We start from the raw sequence: 15,325 nt of genomic DNA, 5'->3' as shown, positions 1-15,325 counted from the left end.
TGTGTGCCAGAAAATGAGGTTTTCTCTCCCTCTTTTGTTCTCTCTGTACCTGTCTTGGTCTAAAAAAATACTGTTACTATATTTTGATGTGAACTTTGCCTTTCCCATGTTTCTACTGAAGACTATAATTGCAAGTTTTTATCATAATTCTGAATTTTATCAGGTTCCTACAGCTGCATTTTAATGACCACAGTTTTCTATTGATACATATTTTTATGTATCATAGTCTTTACTCCAGTTTCATTGAATTTTGTCTCAAATTAATTTTATTTGCATTATCCATTTCTATTAAATAACAGATCTATTGAAGTCCTAGTTTTTTACTCCCTAATTTACAGCCTGTAAAGAATTTCTATATGGCATGTAATAGAGGAAGTCTATACTATCCTATTGCATGAATCAGTAAAATAATAAACCACTGCAGCTTTCTGAGTTCTGAAGTCCTAGAAAACTGAAACTGTGGTGCCAGGCTTTTTCTTGGTTGGTTAACCAGTGCCTTCAAAATGTTAATGGCTCCTGTTGCTTGTTATAGCTTTGATCTCATCACTCATGGTGAGGTTAATCTTGAATTTGTGTTATTTACTTTTCAGCTTTATGAAGATTTCAAATGATCCTGCAGGACAAAGATATACTATTGTGCATTTAAAGTTCAATTCTGTTTACATTCCCCACAGAGACAGTCTGATATAAAAAGGGTAAATGTAACACCAAAGCAAGCCTGTACATTATTTTATTTAATACTGAATAGGATTTTCAAAGTTTTATAGTCTAACTGTCCTTGACACAGATATATTTAGACTCTACAGGCACATTCACAGCTAGATGTTATTGTAACTATAATAGTGTTTGTGATATGAAAGGTTGTCATCTTTTATTGTCAGTGACTCTCTATGAAGTGCATGTGACAACAGGAGAACTGTGGAATGCTGGAACTGAAGCTGATGTCTATATTTCAGTCTATGGAGAAAGAGGTGATACAGGATCAAGACAGCTGCTCAGGTCACAGAAATCAAAAAAATTTTTAAAAGGACAAGTAAGTGAAAGAGAGGGCATCTTCCAATACGTTTGGTTGGCTCTTCTCTCTCAGGTGGGTGGTTATCCCAGGCCAAGTGCAATTAGAAAAGAGATAATTGCTATATTCCAGTGTTTCCCCAGAATTCCATAATTAAGCCAAAAATATTTTCCAAAGGTATACTGGTACTTTTGGAAGTCAGAATTTTCATTTATAAAATAGGTAAGCTGTGTACTTTTGCTTTTAATTCTTCTAAAAATTTAATTTAATAAATGAAGAGAAAATGAAACCTTATATTTTAAATCTGCACTTCTAAAGCTGAAATTTACTGTAATTTGTAATCATTTAGCCAATTAAGCTTACAGCAGGTTTCTCTTTTCTGACCTTAATGCCATTTATTTGGAACTACTTCCATTAGCAATGTGATTAGGCTTACTTCTTTTATTTCCAGAAACCTGTCCTTCTTGGTTTGTTCTCACCTTATCATTAGCTGATATTTTGAAGCATGATCTTGACAGAAGAGTTCTATGGGTTTATGAGTATTTGGGATTCCACAGCTGAAGAATGCTTCACCTTTCCGATTTTACTGAAAATTTGTTGATTGATTACAGACTGACATCTTTACTGTTGAAGCTGTGCACCTTGGACGTTTGTACAAGATTGTTATAGGACACAATGGTCTTGGATCAGGTCAGAATTCTCTATATAGTAACTGAATATTGCCTGCAAAGTTATTAACCTTTTCTTTGAAATACAACATGTATTTCTAAAACTGAATGTATGAAAACATTTTAGAAGTGAAAGACAAAGGTTTCTAAGGAAACTGTTCATGTGACACAGTTGCATTATTATATCAACACAAATTTCAAATACTTTGTGTTCACTTTCACTATACTCTCAACCATTATGTTAAGGATGCCATCTGTTACTGTTCTGTCATTTTTGACTAATCCCTATGGAAAATTATGAAAAGGAGGAGCGTCTGCATGATAAGACATCAAATATGTCTCATGCAGTCTGTGTTATAGTTAAAAGGGGCTATTATAATTTTAGGTTTATTAGCATTATCAATCACCCTGTAAAGATGCAGTTGAAGATTTTGGCTGCACTATCTTCTCATTAGATGTCCAATTAGTGGTGAAACTCAAATTGCTTGCAGTCACAAGTCCTGTTTTTCAAACTTTTGAGCCTAAATATTGTAAAACATAGCAACTTATTTGGGATCACGATAAGCTGCTATCCAATTTTGTTGATATTTTGATTGGCAAAACAAATGTCTCATACAATGAGTATGTCAAATGCTGGGCGGGGAGAGGTGCAGCACTCAGAGCACATGGCGGCTTTTAGGCCCATAAGCCAGGTCTACAGTGCCTAGAGCAGGTACTGTCATCTCTCCAGCTATCAGGGCAACCATGACTCTGGCAACCTACTAGTGGAGCTGCAGATTTTACAGTTTCAGTAGAAGAGAGGAAGCCATGGGAAGTCAGGATTCATTAAATCTGCCTCTCATGAACTAACTTTTTTTTTTTTTTTTTTTTTATTTATTCTAAGGAAACGGCTGGTTTCTGGACAAAGTTATAATCAAGGATCCTATAACAGATTTGGATTATATTTTTCTTTGCCACAGGTTGGTGGTATTTCATTTGGGATAGAGTTTTAATAAATTTGTAATTATTCATAGTTTTTCTTCTGAAATGTCCTGTCAAGGGAAATACATATTTCCTAGAAGGTGAGCTGAGATGGTCTGATTCTTTTTACAGCTCTCTGAGTTATGCCTTTCTCAAATCTCTGGTGCATTTGAGCTAATGAAAAAGCAATAAAAAGTTCTGCCTGGGAACTTTCAATTCTTGTGCCTTGCAATTTGTTCAAGACATGCTTTTTTGACACATTCCCCATATCCAATACTTCGGATCTGACATGAATAGGTCCATCCATTCTTCCATGTCATGCAATGTGAGGCTTTTCAGAAGAGTGGGTTGCTGCCCGTTTAGCAGACTGATCCTGCTTTACTGAAGTTAGTATGGAGATTAACTTGGGATTCAGTGAGGTCAGGGTCAGATGTTAAGATCTTGTGAAATGACTGTCACAAATGCAGCTACCTGACCACATCTTTTTCTCGTTTGCCTTGCAGCCTGTCACTGAGCTGCAACAATATTTGAAGCAAACCTAACTTCCCTCACTTTTCCACTGCAGATGCTACTGCACTGAGTCTTCTGTTACGTAGCTCATTTCTAATTTTATCTGTGCTTGATTAATTCTCAACACCTTACGTAAAAATTATAATTGCTAAACATCAGTGCAAGTATTAGGAATGGTAAAGTCCAGCCATGTATGTATCTACCTGCAGCTTGCCAGTGGCACCTCAATTCTATTTCCTCCTTTCACTTCTCTTAGTGAATAAATAACTGTCCAAGACAGCTCGGAGTGAGCAATGTGCACATTGAAACTGATTTATGCAGGAGTAAGGGCTTTCTGCCTATCAGATACAGCACCTCCTCTTTGCCTGACCTAATTTTGATTCTGTATTCTAGATGAGATGAACTGCTATGAAGAGATCTATAATGCTAGCTTCATACGTAATTTAGGGAGAGTTCAAATCCATTTCAGGCTGAAAAACACAGGGTATGTGCTAGTTATTGTTAGAGTCTGATGCTGTGCTTGCTGATCTTGTTGCCACAATGTGTGAATCCTTTTGACTCAAATGGAGTTAGATTTAACTTACATGAGTAAATGTGAAGCAGGTACAATGGCATTGTAAAAGTATAGTTCACACATGGTAAAATTGTTGCCTATGTTGGATTTGCCCCACTGTATAGGGATTTTCAGGTCATGCAACAATTTGCATCCTGCTGTAGCCTTCTTGCAGACAGGAAGACATCATGACCATTGCACCTTTTGTTATTGATCTGGGATCAATATGAATGCTTTGATTTGTAATAATTGGTTTAGGCCATTGTACCTCAGTCCAGGAAAACTTTTATTTGTAAGTTTCATCACAAACAAACAAAGCCATTTTTGCCAAAGTTAATCTATTTTCACTAAAGCTAAATTTCTATATTGTTGTTAGTCAGCCTTGAGACTTTGATAAACAGAGTACGAAGGATCAGCTTGCATGTGCCACATATACAGTACTGTGGGTATATTACTGAAAATGGTTCTGTGTTTTAGGTGGCTGGACCAGGGGCAGGATGATGGCAATATTGCTAGAGAACTGACTGGGACAGATGCCAGCATGTTTCCAGGAAGTAAGTGAAAATTGGTGGGGAGGAGAAGCCAGCCTTGCTGTAACCACATCAAATGAAATGAGGATGCTCTGTAAATTAATTACATGTTTTTTATCTGTACAGGACAAGAGATGGAACTCAAGAGAAAGGAAACTGTAAGAACATACCTTTTTATTTTTATTTACACCATTCAAATTATGCATTGAATGAAATCAGGTCAGTTTTTTCTCATGTATGTGAAATTCCTGTGTATCACCTTCTCATAAGTCTTTCCTGCTTCACTTTACAAAACTAGTTGGCTACCGAAAAGTGGAAATTTCAGAAAGGGAATACACTTCAGTTTTACAACAGACTCACCCGTGGCTTCATTCGTCTCCATCCGGATAGAGGGGTTGATGCTCTTGGTGACAAGAAAGACAAATACGGTAAAATATTTTTCAGGTGTATGTATGCATAAAAGATGTGAGAAAGGAGGACCTTATAGTTCACTGTGATCTCATATAGTGATTGCTCTAATGAATATGAGTAGATAACTATAAGAAACATTTTTCTTACTTAAAATATTTATGTGTATTAATGGCTATAAGAGCTCAGAAGTTATATGCATGGTTTACATATAACGCATTAAAAAAAAAATCTCATATAGTATCTTGTCACTGGATTTCCCTTACCAAATAGAAAATTCTTTTCATCTGCTTCCATGAAATTGCCATGGTAAGGACAGCTACAGTCTTTTGTAACTAGATCCATCTAAGATAACAAGGTCAAATTTCCAGGTATAGTTCATTCGTAGGGAGTATATGTATATGTATATGTATATGTATATGTATATGTATATAAATGTTTCATTTTGTTCAATCCATGTCATTGATTTTAATGGCACTGTTCTGGTTCTTCCTTTTTATCACCTTCTGTCCTACTGTGTTATTAACATTTAACTATAATACATATCATGTATGTATTGCAGACAACACCAAGTTGGGCAGGAATGTTGATCTGTCTGAGGGTAGGAAGGCTGAGGGTGGAGCACTGGAACAGGCTCCCCAGGGAGGCAGTCATGGTCCCAAGCCTGACAGCGTTCAAGAAGAGACTGAACACATTGTGTGAACTGTGGAGTTGTCATATGCAGGGACAGGAGTTGGACTCGATCCTTGTGGGTCCCTACCAACGTAAGGGCATTCAATGATATGTCTTCTGTGAGAGGGATCTGGACTGGCTGGATTGTTGGGCTAAGACCAATTGCATGAGGTTCAGCAAGTCCAAGTACCAGGTCCTGAACTTGGGTCACAACAACCCCAGGCAGTGCTACAGGCTTGGGGAAGAGTGGCTGGAAAGTTGCCTGGTGGAAAAGGACCTGAGGGTGTTGGTCGACAGCCGGCCAAACATGAGCCAGCAGTGTGCCCAGGTGACCAAGAAGGCCAGCAGTGTCCTGGCTAGTATCAAAAACAGTGTGGCCAGCAGGAATAGTAAAGTGATCATCCCCTGTACTTGGTGGTGGTGAGGCTGCACCTTGAATCCTGTGTTCAGTTTTGGGGCCCTCATTACAGGAAAGACATTGAGGTGCTGGAGAGAGTTCAGAGAAGGGCAACAAAGCTGGTGAGGGGTCTGGAGCACAAGTCTGGTGAGGAACAGCTGAGGGAAGTGGGGTTGTTTAGCCTGGAGATAATGAGAGACCTGACACATTCTCACGTACCTTACACAAATCTTTTTTGAAGTGATAGAACAGAATATTTCCGGGCACACTGAAGAGTGCATAGAGAGCAGTGCAATCAATACTCCTTAGCATAGTCTGTTTAGCCTAGAGAAAAGGAGGCTGAAGGAGACCTTATTGAGTCCTTCCCCCAGGGAAAACCATTTAGGGTCAAAAACTGGAAATTACTTGGTGACAGACCAAACCACCTGCTTGTAGGAACTTGGTCTTCGATCTGTATTGATGCAGTAACCACATCTTTGCTGTTTTTTAATGCTGTGTCTTCAATTGATGGATTGTATTTGATCTGATTTAGACAAATCAGATCATTTTGGCACCATAGTGTTCATAATCTTCTAACATGAAGAATTCATGTTCACTTTGCAGACTGTTTCCCAATTTTCATATAGCTGTTAATTAATTTAGATTGGAATTCAGAGAAGTGAATAGTGTGACCCACAACCTTCCAAGGATTTAGGAATACTTAGGAATTAAACTGGTAATTAAAAAGGGCTTGTTTTTTCTGAACAATATGATAAAGTTGCCCTGATATCAGAGGAACAATTAGTGACACAGGAATAATTGTGTTATTTTTCCATAGTTCAGAGTACAAACCAAACACAAGTACAAAATTAGTGCAGACACTTATCATGCAACTGTTCTGCCTTCAGAACAATATCTTTCTCCCTTCTTTCAGATTTGTTTGGTTTACTTATATGTGCAGCAATTTACTCAACAGAAACCCACAGGTGCTGACTTGGAAATTGTTGTTTAAATTTTCATTTAGGGACCCTGCTTCTTTGTGTGTGCATTGGAATAAAACCTTGTGACATAAATTATCTACCTTTCCTAATAGAAAATTCTGCATTTCAGATACTGGTAGAAGTGTTTGTCTTCACAGATCCAAAGTAATATAATTCAAAGGCCTTCAAATTGATAATGATAATTTGGTCTAGGGTTTTTAAATTTCTCGTGAAGATTTATCTTGGAAAGCATTGTGACACTTATGTGTCATCCCTATCTTGCCCAAAGGACTAGAAGCCCCGTCTGTATTTTATGATTTGTGACATCGTCCCAATGGGTACTATGATTCTTGGGTGTATAATTCACATGGTCCCAATGACATCCTGAAAATCTTAAGTTACGGACATCACAGAAGTCTTCCAGAGAAAGCTACACGTCAGGCAACATAATGTACTCGTAGAACAGTTGTTTAAAAAAAATCATCTACTGCCACTGGGAACAGTAAAAATGGCATTACTTTATCTTTCATCAGTATTTTGTAGCTATAAGAGGTAATTGTTTGGAAAATTGGCCACATATAAAATTTTAGAAGCCATAAGCTATGCTGCAAGATTTGCTTTACAAATTCTAATATGGATACAGATAAAATGAAATCTCTTTTCCTACCCAAGAGCTTGATGTTCCTTATGTGATCTGTTATTTATCATGTAAGTTCATTTCTGTAGTCCAGTTCATTATGCTGGAGTCCTCAGCTGCTTTTTATGGATTTTTTTTTAAACATACACGTTGGTGAAAAGAAATTTGTTCCTTATCATTACCTCTCAGGGTTTTTCTCCTCAAGGCAGTGAAGTAGACAGTAGTCTCTAGATGCACTTTCCTGAAGGAATGTGGAGATTAATTGTTCAGAGAGGTCAAACTGTTGAGTAAAACACTTCATTAGTTCTTTTTCCTTGAAAATGATAAACTATAGGTTGCAATTAAATGTAAATGTTAATTGATCTACTTTCATACTTCTAACATTTTTTTCATTTAACTCTTAGGTCTTTTTGATGTAAATGTCAAAAGGAGAAATATATGCATATTCAGCAGTCATCAGATGCCACGGCTTGCTCTTGCTCTTGTCAATGGTCGTGTAATTGGAAAGGTAGCAAATGCTGTTACTGATTTCTGCTTCAGAATTACATTTCATTTTCTGATTAAAAATGATGCTGTTTTTAATCTGTCTAATACATAATTGTGCTTCCAGTCAGATAGGGTACAAAGAATTGCAGAACTGAACCCAGGAAATTGACAATGAATAGGCAAAGCTGTACTTAAGACTTTGGATGGTTTCTCAGTTTACTTTTTGCTCTTTGGTAGGATTTTTTAATAGACTAAATATTTGATGCAGGAATACCGGGCCATTCCAAGCTGTTATTTATATTGGCTTGTCACATGCTGACGAGGTACCTGGAATGCCCTAATATTTCATCTTTTTGGATAAATATAAGTTCTAATGATTGATTTTAAATGTCCATTTTTCCCTTTGTGTCTTTTTCTAAGTAATATGCCTGACATAAGCAAACTGAAATATTCCAGATTTGTTTTGATCCATTATGGTTTGTTTCATACCATTTTCAAAGTCTTACTATTACCTTTATTTCTCAGCACTTGCAATACACAAGTAGGCAAATGGAGTTGTAGAAACTAGTTCTTTCTGATTAAATTCCTCTGTTGATGAGAGAACAAGCTGATTCCCTTTCACTTTTTCTCAGTTCTTCCTGTTATTTATCCAGTGAATAATTTTATAGTCAAAGCTGGTCCCATTCCTCTTTTACATGATGTGCATTAGCATGAGCGGGAATAGAGTTCTCTCAGTGGAGTCTGATTTCTCAATGGGGATGGCATCAGGCTGCCAGGCAACTGTCAGACCTCCTTGCAGGACTTTCCAGTGTTCATGTTCATTGGTGTAATTTTGGTACAGAGAACCTCTTGCAGTATGTCACATTGCAGTATTTCTTAATACAGAGATGTTATTAACTGGGTACTTATATTTGAACTTTCTCTTTTCTGATTTGTTACTGACATGCTTTATGAGTTTCAGCAACCTCTAGAAAATATGGATCTCAATTTTCTTACTTTTAATTGTACAAGGCATTACTTTTCCCAGGGAATGTGCAAAATGCTGTCATTTAAAACTTTTGGGGGTCCTTGGAATGAAGATAGGTAAATGTAAAACAAAATGGGAATACAAAAATAGCAATTGGCTTCACAATGCCTACTTAATTATACTTTGGGGACATGCTGGTTCACTTGTTTCACAGCCACTTCTAAAATACATACAATATTTCCTTTATTTTTAGAAGTATATTGAATCTGATAGACAGTTTTTTTGAGTATGAAGCTTTTTCTTCAAAATGTAGTGTATTGGAAATGAAACATTTCCCAGAAATACTGATGTTTTCACAGTCTTAAAAATGCTGAAAAAATGTTAGGCAATGTAAGCCAGAAGTCTTTTAAATTATCGGGCTGATTATTAGCATTTTAGATTTATTAAGATCCTACTTTTATTTAAACATGAAAATGATGATGGAGTTGATAAAATATCTAAGTAGGTGTTTTGAATATTGTGTATTTTATACAATGGGATCACATAGTCTGCAAACCTGAACAGACAAGCATGGATAGCGTGTTGCTGTACTCTTTCATGCAAAACTTCTGAATCCTTAAGTGTTTTCTGTGAGAACAGTACAAGTAAATGAGGAAAAACACTGAGGTATGTGAAGGAAGTGGCAGAATGTTGCTGTGATTCACTTCCTGTCTACATCAATTTCATATTCCAACCTCCTTTGCCAGGTTTTGTCGGCTGAGACTTGACCTATCTCTGATTGACGTACCCATGTATCTTTCCTGTTATCCCCAGATCTGTGTCATCTTAAGATGAACTGTTTCTGTGCTTTGAAATTCTAGAGTCCACAATTTTAGGACTTTGGTGTCAGGATTGGAAATCTGAAAAAGATGAACACATTTTGGTAATATTGTGGAAACTTGAACAATACAGAAACTATATTGTAACACTCTCTGTTCTGGATTTTGCTATACAGAGTAATTAATATAATTTATTATTCCTACTTTGACTTTGTTAGAGCAAAGACAAGACTTGCTGTGAGCTCTGTGTTCACCTTCAACCAAACGGTTGTGCCATTCTTGAGTCAGCCAGGATCCCAGGTCACACTGTTACATTCAATCTTCAAGGCAAAGTAGCTGATGAAACAACAGGATATGCTGGACTTTCCAAAGAATTTGTTGTGCATGTCAAGGTAAGGTGGGCAGAGGGAAATTAAGAAGACTCTTCCAAAATTTACTGTTATAAAGTAGATTGTAACTAGTCAAATGTCCGAGGATTGCAAGCTAGAAGAGTGATCCTCTCCCACCAGGTGGAGCTAAACCACAGCTTAAGAGGTAGGCGGCACTTGAGAAGTTCTTTGCTGCTGTCCTTCGGGGAGGGATGCCGACTCTGCAACTGGTACATGCAAAGAGGGTGGGCTGTTACACAGAAAAGATGCGTCTCTCGACCTTTTAGAAAACCTTTCAAAAGTAGGAGGGTAGATGCATAAGGAGAGCTGCATGGGAAATTACTTAATTTGAAAAGCAAACAAATTCCTTGACTTGCCACTCTGCCTGTGCTCTGAGTGTTGTGCTGCACTGTTGAACAATAAAAAGCAGGGAAGCTGAGAAGCAGGGAATGATTTCCACCATCCAGGTTAGTGTCTGCACAGAAAGCAGCAAGTATTCAAAGGCTGGAGGTATACTTGAATTAGTTGAGACTTATTAATCTACATTTTACACGTGGAAATGCATTAATGAGTGCTTAAAATAAACCAGTATGAACAATATAAATGTCAAAGTTTAATATGGACAAAAGCTATACTATTCACAAAGGACTTGTTATCTCTGTTCTGAAGGGTGTGTTTCACCATGGTGCCATCATTCTGCTCAACACCAGTTTCTGCCAGGCTCTGTCCATGAGACCTGACGGGAGCTGCAGTGGAGCAGGTCAGCAGCAGCGGGAATCCTACTGGAAGGTGCATAAAATTGCCTCTGGAGTCTGCATGTTTGAAAGTGTGAGAAACCCGAGAATGTATCTGAAGATCAAAGATGACCAGTGTAATGGAACAGTAAGCACACCTTGTTTGTATTTCTCTCTGCAGGTAGTTTGAGTAAATTGTGAGTGATATCAGAGAATGTTTTTTTATACGTTTGGATAGAAATGGGATAAAACATTGAACATTGTTGAGATTTAAAATTTTTCAGATTTTTCTTTTAATTTGCCCAAGGAAAGACAGAAAAATACAGAAAGAGAAGCTATAATGTCTATTTGGCACTCGATTGTAAAGATTTGACTATATTTTTAAACCATTGATGATGTGAACATAGTTAAAATTTATTTGTTACCTGATAGCTGATGACTGTCTGTCAAGGTTCTGTTAGGCTAATTTGATTTTTATTAAACAACCACAGTTATACTGGTGTGAGTTTGGAAGAAGTTGAAGTGACGTTGACATCCTAGCTTTTACAAATCGTTCTGTTTTGTCTGAAATGAAGAACCTGATTTTTTACTTCATCAGGCAGCCACTGAAGTGCCTCACCACTAGCCTGTATATTTACTAATAAAACTAGGTTTGGGGAATTGTTGAAATATTCTGATTTTTAGTCCTACAATATTCTCCACCAGCTAGGATTTTAGCTGTTGTACATTTACATTTGAGAGAAAAAGAGAGAATGAGACACTAGTATTTATTCATTAGACTCAATATTTACTAATCCTCTGTCTGTTTGCTGATATGAACTGATATAATTGTTTTGAATGTGACAGAGCACAAACATGTTCAGGGGTTTAGAGTGATACCGAGTTTAAATAAATGGATGATAAAACTCACTAATGAACAATTAAGATGCAAGTGGATTAAGTGGGAAACTCTTTTGAATATATTCTAGACTTTGCCTATATCCTAACAAAAATATGAATACTTTCATATGTGATTTTTCAGTTACTCAAATTATGTGACCGATCTTTCTGTTCACAAAGGAATAAGCAAGGCCAAGGTATGTGTGTGTAATAGTGTAGGACCTTGTGAAGAACCTAAAGTTAATCTGAAATGTTATTACAAGTTAAGAATATTTAAGTCTTAAAAAACATCCAACTTTCCTAGCTACAACAGTTCAATTGTTGAATTCACATTTCTTTTTTTGATTTCCTAGAGTACAGGTGATAAATACTGTCACTTCAAAATTGAGAAGAATTTGGAAACTGGATCTGTAAGTCTAGAATCAGTGCCAAACAAAGGCATATATGTTGGTCTCCTGCCAGATGGCCAGACTAAGCCAGTCATTAAGACGGGAGAGAAGAACATTTTTTTCTACCCAAAGATCATCAAATGTATGTAATTACTCAATATTCTATAGATTTCTTTAGTAATTAGTATTTCTGATGACAAATTCAAAGCCAAAGAGTAAAAGCAAGATTGACACAATTTTCGTTGTTGTGTTTCAGTAATTTTAAAGCTGAAAAGTTTATTGTGCCCACAATTAATGTCTCCTACATAATTAATATTTTTTCATGTCTTTCTTTTTATAAGAATAAATGATGGAGAAGAAATCTATTTTTTTTTTTTTTTTTTTACTGAACAAAGAAACTTCCTAGTATAAGAATCAGAAAAGGTGACAAGTCAGAAATGGAGTTGACTTCCTAGGTCTACTCCGCCTTCTGGCCACAGATTATGGAAGTCTGGGAGATGTTGCCTTGCTGACAGCTCTACCCCAGTATTTCCTGATTTTATAGGGAAAATAGACTTTAGAGAGAGCCTGCTTAGCAGTGTTCAGTTTCTTTTGTAATTGTGTGAAATACATTGTACTTCCCCCACTAAAATGTTGATTATGTGATTCTTGTGTCCTGTAGTCAGGTTTGAGAGCTATTGCAGCCAGAGAACTCCCTCACTAGAGATCTGACCTGTCAACTAGCCAGGACTCAGAAATTAGCTCTCAGCACACTCTGGATCACTGTCACTGGACTGTCTGCTTTTGTCTTCCCCTTCATGAGAAAGTACTTTTTAATTCGATGAGCAATTGATTACCAAACATAGCTAGTTGACTTGGATTATAATGCAGAACACAGTGGAATCACAGTACTCGTATTCTTATCCAGTGGAAATAGTCAAAGAGGTCAAGAAATGAAATATCTCATGAAAATGTTAAACTGACCATTAGTTCAAAATTGAGAATTTGGTCAGATTTTTGCCAGACAGAAGCAGAACAGGGTCATCTTGAATGCTTTGACCAGCAAAGGGAAAATATCAAAATGTGCAGCCAATCTTATTATTAATCACTCTATATATATTGTGAGACATACAGAAGCATTATGAATATCACTGTAAGGATATCCCTACCATTCAGTCCCTACTTGCTATAAGGTGACAAGAATATTTCAGTCACTGAATCCTTGTAGAAATGAGGAAAGTATTTTTCTCTGTTACTTTCTGGAAGAGCAGGATTTTCAATGGAAATTTTCAAACAAGCAGAACTTACCTATCCCATCAAAATAAAGCTAAATGTTACTTCATTACGGGCTTGGATTCTCCTAAATTCTGGTTACTAAAAAGATAAAAGAAGTTGATATTTTCTACAAGAGCAACCAAGATTGTCTGTTTATCGCTTTATATTATCAGAAATGATCTCTAGAAGTTTACGTTTCAGTATTCCCACTCTTCAGAAAGAAAACTTCAGGGGGGTGGAGAAGTTTATCTTGGGAAAAACTACATTTTAACAAGTAATTTTATTCAGACATCAATGTTAAATTGCTAGTCAGATTTTCGAAGCAATAAACAGGCTTTTGTTGGTATGCTAACAATAAAAGCTAATAATAGCTAGTGGCTGTGCAATACATAAAGATTTTGGTGTCCACTGCATTCAACAGTTGTAAGATCTGTGATTAGTGCTTGTCACTGAACATATTTGAAGCTTCCAAACAAGAAAAAACAACTGATTTGTAGCTAGTGACAGAATTTACATTTCGTTGTTTTAGTTGACCGGGAAGAGCCTATGGGAACATCTGCAGCACCCAATCGAAAGAAGAAAGACTTCGGAGAATCTCAGCTCCAACCAGCAAAATCCCAGAAGCCAGTATCTCAAAGTTTTGCATCTTTTCCACGCTCAAGTAAGCAACAGTTTACAAACTAGCTGTGATATAGTGTTGTGTTATGTCTACCCTCTTTGCACATTTGTAATGACTTACCTCAGGAAAGACAACGAATGGCTTTTCTAGACTTATCCATGCATACATGCAACAAAAAATGTATTACTTTTTACTGTTTTTTAAAAAGGCCATTGGATAATGGTTTATTGATAAGGCAACAAATAGCTTGTAACTAGCATGATAGCTTTATACCCATATTGAGGCAGGTAGGAATAGATAAACAATGTTTTAGTGATGCTTCTGGAATCACCAGATATATTTTACTAGAATAAACAAGCACTTTCTTTAATTACAGAAGTTGCATAAATGATCTCAGATAATGATTTCCCCAATTCAAAAATTTCACAGGAGTATTCAGCATCCCAGTAACCAAAGAAGGTGTGGCTAAGGAACTAAACAAAACAGGGAATGATACATTTCTCGTGGAGTGGGGATGACTATATTTGCTTTTTATTTCAATCTACCCAAGGTGTCTGTCTGCACCACCTGAATTGTGTTGCATCACCACAAAAAGTAGATCGGATCAATGGAAACTACTGAGGTCTACGCAGGACACTGAGACACATTCGTGTGGTGGAAAAATACCTGTTACCTTGAGCGATCTTTAAAACCAAGATTATATTGAAACTTCCACTATAGGAGACATGATTAGTCAGCTAAAGGTGGTCCCAAAGGCATTAACGTAGTAACTGGGATGGGTTGGTTTTGAGTTTGATCCTCAGACTGCTATTTTAAAGTGTACATAAAAGGTCTGGCAATGTGAACAAGACATCAAATATGGGATACTTGTTCGCAGGGTATGATGCGAGGTATCAAGAAGGATCTCCCAGCTGGAAGGGTTCCCAGCAGAAAAGGACCTGGGGGTGCTGGTCAACAGCTGGATGAATATGAGCCAGCAGTGTGTCCAGGTGGCCAAGAAGGCCAACAGCATCCTGGCTTTTGTCAGAACTAATGTGGCCAGCAGGATTAGGGAAGTGATCATACCCCTGTACTCGGCACTGGGGAGGCCCCACCTTGGGTAGTGTTCAGTTTTGGGCCCCTCACTACAAGAAAGACTTTGATGTGCTAGAGAGAGTTCAGAGAAGGGCAATGAAGCTGTTGAAGGGTGTGGAGCACAAGTCTTATAAGAAGGGAACTGAGGGAACTGGGGCTGTTTAGCCTGGAGAAAAGGAGGCTGAGGGAAGACCTTATCACTGTCTACAACTACCTGAAAGGAGGTTGTAGCATAGAGGGGGTTGGTCTCTTCTCCCAGGTAACAAGTGATAGGACAAGATGAAATGGCCTCATGTTACACCGGGGAGTCTTGTTCAGGAAGGAGCGCAGAGCCTGGCCAAGCAGAGAGCTGACCAAGGCCGAGGCTTAGGCTAACTTCTTTATTCACCATTTACAATTTTATAGGACTAAGATGTTTACAAAAGGTGTTT

General features: G+C 37.3%; 1 protein-coding gene across 1 annotated transcript in view; it reads left to right on the top strand.

Annotated features, from left to right (window-relative positions):
- The window catches only part of RP1 (RP1 axonemal microtubule associated), a 186,622-nt gene that overhangs the window by 31,527 nt on the left and 139,770 nt on the right, over positions 1–15,325 (top strand). The window contains 11 exon segments of the mRNA XM_071804102.1: positions 882–1,033; positions 1,624–1,702; positions 2,564–2,639; positions 4,181–4,257; positions 4,360–4,391; positions 4,532–4,661; positions 7,711–7,814; positions 9,796–9,969; positions 10,615–10,827; positions 11,912–12,089; positions 13,731–13,862. Coding sequence (XP_071660203.1) covers positions 882–1,033; positions 1,624–1,702; positions 2,564–2,639; positions 4,181–4,257; positions 4,360–4,391; positions 4,532–4,661; positions 7,711–7,814; positions 9,796–9,969; positions 10,615–10,827; positions 11,912–12,089; positions 13,731–13,862 — 1,347 coding nt within the window.

Source organism: Patagioenas fasciata, chromosome 2 (assembly GCF_037038585.1).
Source record: "Patagioenas fasciata isolate bPatFas1 chromosome 2, bPatFas1.hap1, whole genome shotgun sequence".
NCBI lineage: Eukaryota > Metazoa > Chordata > Aves > Columbiformes > Columbidae > Patagioenas > Patagioenas fasciata.
Note: the sequence above shows the minus strand (reverse complement) of the source record. Positions and strands in the feature narration are given on the sequence as shown.